The sequence below is a fragment of the Lemur catta genome, chromosome 9 (assembly GCF_020740605.2).
Source record: "Lemur catta isolate mLemCat1 chromosome 9, mLemCat1.pri, whole genome shotgun sequence".
NCBI classification, from domain to species: domain Eukaryota; kingdom Metazoa; phylum Chordata; class Mammalia; order Primates; family Lemuridae; genus Lemur; species Lemur catta.
Genome location: NC_059136.1, coordinates 60,095,907 through 60,102,936, shown reverse-complemented (window position 1 = coordinate 60,102,936; position 7,030 = coordinate 60,095,907). Strand labels below are relative to the sequence as shown.

At 44.4% G+C, this 7,030-nt stretch overlaps 1 protein-coding gene across 6 annotated transcripts in view; it reads left to right on the top strand.

Moving 5' to 3' along the window:
* The first annotated feature begins 1,065 nt into the window (after nt 1-1,065).
* Nucleotides 1,066-7,030, top strand: part of MTDH (metadherin) — a 55,319-nt gene continuing 49,354 nt past the window's right edge. For all 6 annotated transcript variants that reach the window (XM_045560729.1, XM_045560727.1, XM_045560725.1 and 3 more), the window contains exon 1: nt 1,066-1,814. In XM_045560729.1, coding sequence (XP_045416685.1) covers nt 1,434-1,814 — 381 coding nt within the window. In that variant the 5' untranslated portion in view covers nt 1,066-1,433. The remainder of the gene's footprint in view (nt 1,815-7,030) is intronic.

The window sequence follows — 7,030 nt, the reverse complement described above, 5'->3', positions numbered from 1 at the left end:
CAACATTCGTTACAACACTTTTGCAAAGTAGGTCAAAACACTCCCTAATACATTTTTGGCATTCGGTGCACACTAATATTACCCCTGTGATATTCTTTGAGAAAGCCCGTATTTAGTTCACTTAAGACACATGCTTACATGCTAATTATCACTTAATGATAAAAGAGTTTTCTTACAGCAAAATGATGGAATTTTAAAACCCTCTGGCAGCCTCCAAACATTTTCTTGTGATTAAAATCTGAAAAGGCACTTCCTTTCCTTCTAACTGCATCCCACAGATGGTCAACACAGCACATAAAACAGGATTTTGTAAAACTCTTTTTGCGGTGTTGTATAAAAGCTTAAAATAAAACTCAACGAGAAAGCTACCTCCACACGTAAATACAATCTAATGTGCTTCCTCTTATTTCTTACTAAAGCTACAAATTAGTAGAAGAATAGAGCCGCCCACGAACTTTCCCAACTTTTGAATACTGGGAACTAACAACGTGAAAAGCAAGAGTGAATGAGCGAAACGATGCGAACGCGCCCTAGCCAGGCTGGCAAAAGGCAGGCTCGCAGGACGTTAGCTGGCCCTGAAGAGAAACATCCAATTTGTGAATTAAACCCAGGCTCCGCAAGAAGAGAGCCGGCTTCAGTTCAGCCTCCGCTGAGTTCACTCTGGAAGCATCCAGTGCACCGGGGTCACCGGGGAGAAAAAGCGGCTTCCACCTCAACACCAATCCCTAAAAGAAAACGAAAACGCTATACCTGCTAGGACGACTTTGACCCAGACCTGGTGACCCGGTTCCCTGCTCTTCACCCTCCTCTTCCCGCCCGCTGCCCCATTCAGAGCGCCACGTCTCTCATCTCCGCGCCACCAGCTACCCCGCGGGGGCTTCCTCCACATAACCCCTCGCAGTCCGCCGTCCAGAGTCACCCGACCCCACGCTCCGCGTCTCCACCGGGCCCAAAGGGCTACCGCCAACCACAACAGCCGCGCCTTCACCCCAACTGCTCCCGCCCCGCCCGACCGCGCCCGCACCCACGTGACGCCCACGCCCCGCCCGCCTGTGCCCACGTGACCCGCGGTCGTCCCCGCGCGCGGCGTGGATCGCGGCCTGAGCCGCCATTGTTCCTCCCCGGGAGGACAGCGGGGCCTGGCGCTGGCGCTGGCGCGGAGACGCCGCTTAGCGGCCGCCGCTGGAGACACTCCCTCCCGCCTGCCCCCCTCCTGCTGGCGGCGGCGGGGTGAGGCTGACTAGGGGGAACCTGGGAGCCCCCTCTCTCCTCCGCGCGGCGGCAGCGGCCGATCCCCGGCTCCGGCGCGAGGGGCGGCCGCGATGCGCTCGGCCTGAGGCTGCTCAGTCCGGCCCCTCCTCGCTTCCCTTGACTAGTCCACAGCGTCTCCGCGCCCCGGCGTCATCCTGTGAGTCCCCCTGACGGGAGGGAAGATGGCTGCGCGGAGCTGGCAGGACGAGCTGGCCCAGCAGGCCGAGGAGGGCTCGGCCCGGCTGCGGGAAATGCTCTCGGTTGGCCTGGGCTTTCTGCGCACCGAGCTGGGCCTCGACCTGGGGCTGGAGCCGAAGCGGTACCCGGGCTGGGTGATCCTGGTGGGCACGGGCGCGCTTGGGCTGCTGCTGCTGGTACTGCTGGGCTACGGCTGGGCCGCGGCTTGCGCCGGCGCCCGCAAGAAGCGGAGGAGCACGCCCCGCAAACGGGAAGAGGCGACAGCCGCGCCGGCCGCGGCCCCTGACGACCTGCCCCTGCTGAAGAACCTCAGAAGCGAGGAGCAAAAGAAGAAGAACCGGAAGAAACTGACGGAGAAACCCAGAGTGAGTAGGGGAAGAGAAGCGGTAGAACAGGGGCGAGGGGCTGGTGCGACGGGCCGGCGTGGATGCGGACCCTCGAGCTAGGGGAGACCGAGCCTCAGCTGGGAAAGGAAAAGAGAGGCGTTAGTTGAGACGCAGATCTCCAAAGTGGAGGAGAAGGTGGATAGGTGGACATATTACTTGGGGAATGGGGAAACTCAGGAAGTATAGGACGGGTGAGGAAGATCAGTTTGGAGGAAGGAAGTTGAAACATCTGGGGTTCCGCTTAAATAAAAGTGCCCAGGGTTCAAACCATTTTCGGAAAACTTGACCGCTGGAATAACATACCAGTCTTCGTAAAGGCCTGCAAGGTAGGTTGTATGTGGAGAATAGTGGGACCGTAAGGCTGGGAAGTTACGGAAAGACTGCGCTTGGAAGACAGAAGTCTATCTCAAATCACATTGAGACGGTGGCCAGTGGAGGAAATACGGTGACCTAAAAACTCTGGGGCTTACAGAGGATTAAAGGTGTGCAGGTCTAGACGCGCTTCCATTTTAGTTGGGACTGTTAGAGGGAAATGGTCGCTTGCTCTTGTTCTGGTGAATGTGGCCAACGGAGACCGGAACAGGAGCAAGGCAAGAAGGAGTGGGTTACCTAATATACTTTGGGGTATATGGCCTTATGAAAAAGCGATAAGGCGAGTTCAGTGAAGAGGTCTGTTGTACACCCGTGGTACGGGAGGTTTTTGAAATAGAGTAAAAGGGGATGACAGGGCAGAATGGTGAAAGCTGAGAGGAGAATTCAGGCAGCGATTTATTGGGCCACGTGTGGAAATGCAGAGGGCATCACCTAAGTTTTATCATGTCTTCATATTTTACTTCTACCTTCTTTATTGCCATTCCCGTGATATCTGTCATAGGTTTTTATATTTTTTAAATACTTTACAGTTCAGCAATTTAAGAATATGGAAGGTGTGTAGAATTAGAAACAGCTTCTAACCCTTTTTTGTTTGTTTGTGTTTTGGAGACAAGAGTCTCCCTGTTCCCAAGGCTAGAGTGCCATGGCATCAGCCTAGCTCACAGCAACCTCAAACTCCTGGCCTTAAGCGATCCTCCTGCCTCAGCCTCCCGAGTAGCTGGGACTACAGGCATGCACCACCATGCCTGGCTAATTTTTTTCCATATATTTTTAGTTGTCCAGATAATTTCTTTCTATTTTCAGTAGGGACAGGGTCTCGCTCTTGCTCAGGCTGGTCTCAAACTCCTAACCTTGAGTGATCCTCCCGCCTTGGCCTCCCAGAGTGCTAGGATTACACGCATGAGCCACCGTGCCTGGCCCTAACCCATTTTTATATCCACTGAATTAAGTGCTTTACCTTTTCAGTACAATTCAGTAAGCCAGTACCAAGACCTTACTATGTGAAGTGTGCTCTAGTGTTTGATGGGCAGTGCGAGGTGTACACATATGAGAGTTAATCACTGGGACAGATTCATAAATAATTACAATTTTCCATAGACTGATAGGTGCTATGGAGGGGTGAACAGAATGTTTGGAGATTGGAAAACTAATTCCATTGGAGAGCTTTAGGAAAGGTATTGGAGGAAATGGGGTTTGAGTTCAAACTAAGAAGAGTATTGTTGGTAACAGTACAAGAAGACTATATTAGAGATGTGATAGGTTACAGTGTGTTATTAGGCCTAGAAAAGCATTCACATTTTGTCTGCTGATTAAGAAGATGCAAGATACATACAAAACCTAGAAAAGGGCACAACTTTATTAATGTGAATACTCCCTTAAGTTAGGAGGGGAGAAAATAGAACTGATTTGGAACATATATAATTTAAAAATTTATAGAGAGCATCAAGGATTATCAGAAAGTAATGTTATGGTAGAAATAGAGAACCTGGCTCCAAAGTAAGGGAAGAAGTTAATCTTGAAAAAAACACATTAAGCATAAGCCTGTGTGGATGAAGCAGGTTATAAAAATTTCAAAGCCCTATTTGGGACGTCTAGAATTTCAGATGGACTTGAGAGACAGGTGCTCCAAGAGCCTATCTGAAGTGCGTAACACTCAGATGAGTCATCTGAAGAAGGAACACTGACTGTGGTGAATGCTTATGTACTGTGGAAAATGCTCATTAGACTTAGGACTTACCCCCTCCTCCTTTTCATCTGAGTTAAGGAAACGGAAAATGAATAAGTAAAGCTAGTGTTAACCTTTGAGGAGTGGAGAATGGGAAGACTGGGTGGCTGAGTATTAATTAAGTGAGAAAGTATCTTTGTATACAGAGTGTTGAAAATGTATTGGAGAAGTTTAGTTTAATCAACGTTTACAAAATTGTGGCTTTCTAACTTTTTTGACTACAACCCCCAGTAAGAAATACATTTTACATTACAATACACACACACAAAACTGTTGTTTTTCTTTAATATTATTTGTGACCTGCTAAATTGGTTTCACATTTGATTATGAGGCATGCCCTACAGTTAGAAAAATTGCTTTACAGGGCTAAAGAGTATTTTATAATATTACTGCCTTCAATTTGTAAGCCATATCTCACAAATTGTAGGCAGTAAACAGGAATACAATATTAGTATGTCTCACTGTGAAGGGGATACAGAAGTAAAAGCTCAGTTTCTCTATGGGGAGCTTTTTGTTCCAGTTGTGAAAAAGGTATACTCAAAAAATTAACAATACAACCTCAGTGTAGGCCCAGGTGGGCTTGAAAGGCTTTGTCACAGAAGCTGACTTTACAAGTGATAGGAGCAAGATAGTGGGAGGGCCCTGAGAAACAGCAAAGGACCTGGATTGGAGGAAGACTTAACTCTGTCAGCCTGGCAGGAATGAGGAACTCTGAACTTGAGTAAGGCATTTAACCTTGCTCCGTTCAGCTTATCTTGTTTATAAGTTGGAGATCTTAATTAAGTTAAAATACTGCAGTATTCTTCCAGTGTTACCCTGGCTATTTGTTGTAGAGTCCCTTTGAATGCTTGTTAAAATTTACAGATTTCTGAGGTACACCATAGATCTTGTAAGTTCAAAGTCTCTGCATGGGTCCAGGAAGTCTGCATTTTTTTAACAATCTCTGTTGGTGAATTCTTGCCTATTAGTTTGAAAATCACTCACTAGAATAGGGCTATAAGATCTCTTAGTGGGGCCATGTATCATCTTATAAGATCTTACCATCTTTTATTACTGCATCATTCTAATATACATTTTAGGATATATTCTGATTCAAGTGGATTTAGTGGTGTAAACTGCCACAGTTTCTTTGAAAGGACATTACATATTCTTTTAAGACATTTTACTTAAATATAATTTTTACTTTCATCTTTTTATTTCACTATTTTTAGCTTTCTGTTAAATCGTTTCAAATTTTGCTCCCATTTTCAAAATTTGTTTCTAATAGTTTGTTTTTATTTGTAGGGTAGGTGGTGGTTAGCTTTTGAAAATCTGTTTTTACTTCAACCTATTCATAAACATTTTTGGAAATTCTTTTATCAATTTGGTTTTTGTCCCCTAATAAAATCTTGCCATAGGTCTTTTAGAGTATGAATTGCAGTTTACTCCCTTATTAAAAGTGAAGGGGAGGGTGCATTTTTCATTGGACTTAGTTCTTAGCATTTTTTGAAATTACTGTTATATGTATTTTTCGTGATACCTAGTTTGATGTGGGTATTACATAGACACTCAGTAAATATTTTTTTTGCTTGATTTTTAATCTGAATAATGATTTAGATGAATGTGAGATCTCAGATAACTAGTCTATAACAGTTGTTGCTTTGAATTTCAACTAGAAGCACATAATCAGGATCGACTTCAAAGAAAATTCATTTTAGTGAACAAACTATTTGTGTATTAGTGTAGAAAGTTTCATAAAGATTTTCTGTAGTGTAATTGTCAATATTTCTTAGCTTAGATAATAACAGTAGTGTTTCCTCTTGTTTGCTGCTATATAACCTTGCACAGTGCTTGGCACTCAAAAAATAATTACTGAGAGCATAAGATGTCCCACCAAAGTATTTATACAGCTTACTCCTATTCTTCATGCCTGGTAAATAGCCATATAAGCCTCCTTTTTATTTTTACCGTAGAAGATGGCTGTTTGCCTCTTCTGGGTTTCATTTTGTGAGGTCCATTCTTCTGCAGCCAATAAATTACGGTCATGTGCTACATAATGATGTTTCAGTCAACAATGGACCTCATATATAATGGTGGCCCCTTGCGATACTTTTACTGTACCTTTTCTGTGATACACAAATACTTACCATTGTGTTACAGTTGCCTACAGTATTCAGCACAGTAACATGCTATACAGGTTTGTAGCCTAAGAGGGAAGGCTATACCATATAACCTAGGTGTGTAGTAAGCTCCACTATCTAGGTTTTTGTAAGTAATGCTCTGATATTTGTACAACGACAAAATCACCTAAAGACACGTTTCTCAGCTTGTATCTCCATCATGAAGTGATGCATTCTGATGGTATGCTGTGTCTTTTGTAGTCATTACTTCTGTTCCAGTTTCAGTGCCACTGCTCTACTTTAGGACTTCTATTACCTTTTGCTTAGACTATTCTAACAACATCCTAACTGGTTTTCCTGCTTCCAGTGTCTTGTTGCTAATCTTTTCCACCCACTCATGCCAGTTAAATCTTTTGAAGCCCAGTCCTGATCATGTGACTTTCATGTTCACATCTTTTCAGTAGTTTCCCTACCACCTGTTGAATAAAATCCAAAGTCCATAATATGGCACTCAGGCTTCTTCGTGATCTAACCCTACCTTACCTAACCCTACCGCTAAGACAAGAAAAAATTCTGCTTAGCTAGATTTCTATCTCTTTGTTCCTATTATTTTAATCATTAAAAGACCCTTTTATCTCTGTACCAATTTCTACCTGTCCTTCAAGGCCCAGCTGCAGTGCTGCTTCAATTGTAAAGCCTTCTCTAGCTCCCCAGCTAGTTATGTGTTCTTTGTAACACCTACCATAATGTTCTATATTTAGTAGAAACTATGCAGTTGCTGTATTTTTAGATCAAAATGGTCTAATATCACCATGTTATGTGATTCTGTCTGTCATTCAGCAAGTAACTGACCATCTGCTCATTATCCATATTAGCATAGAGCATATTGCTAGTTGTTTACGCACATAGAAGGTACTTTATAAACAGTAATGAAAGGCCAGGTATGGTGGCTCACACCTGTAATTCCAGCACTTTGGGAGGCCTAGGTGGGAGGATCA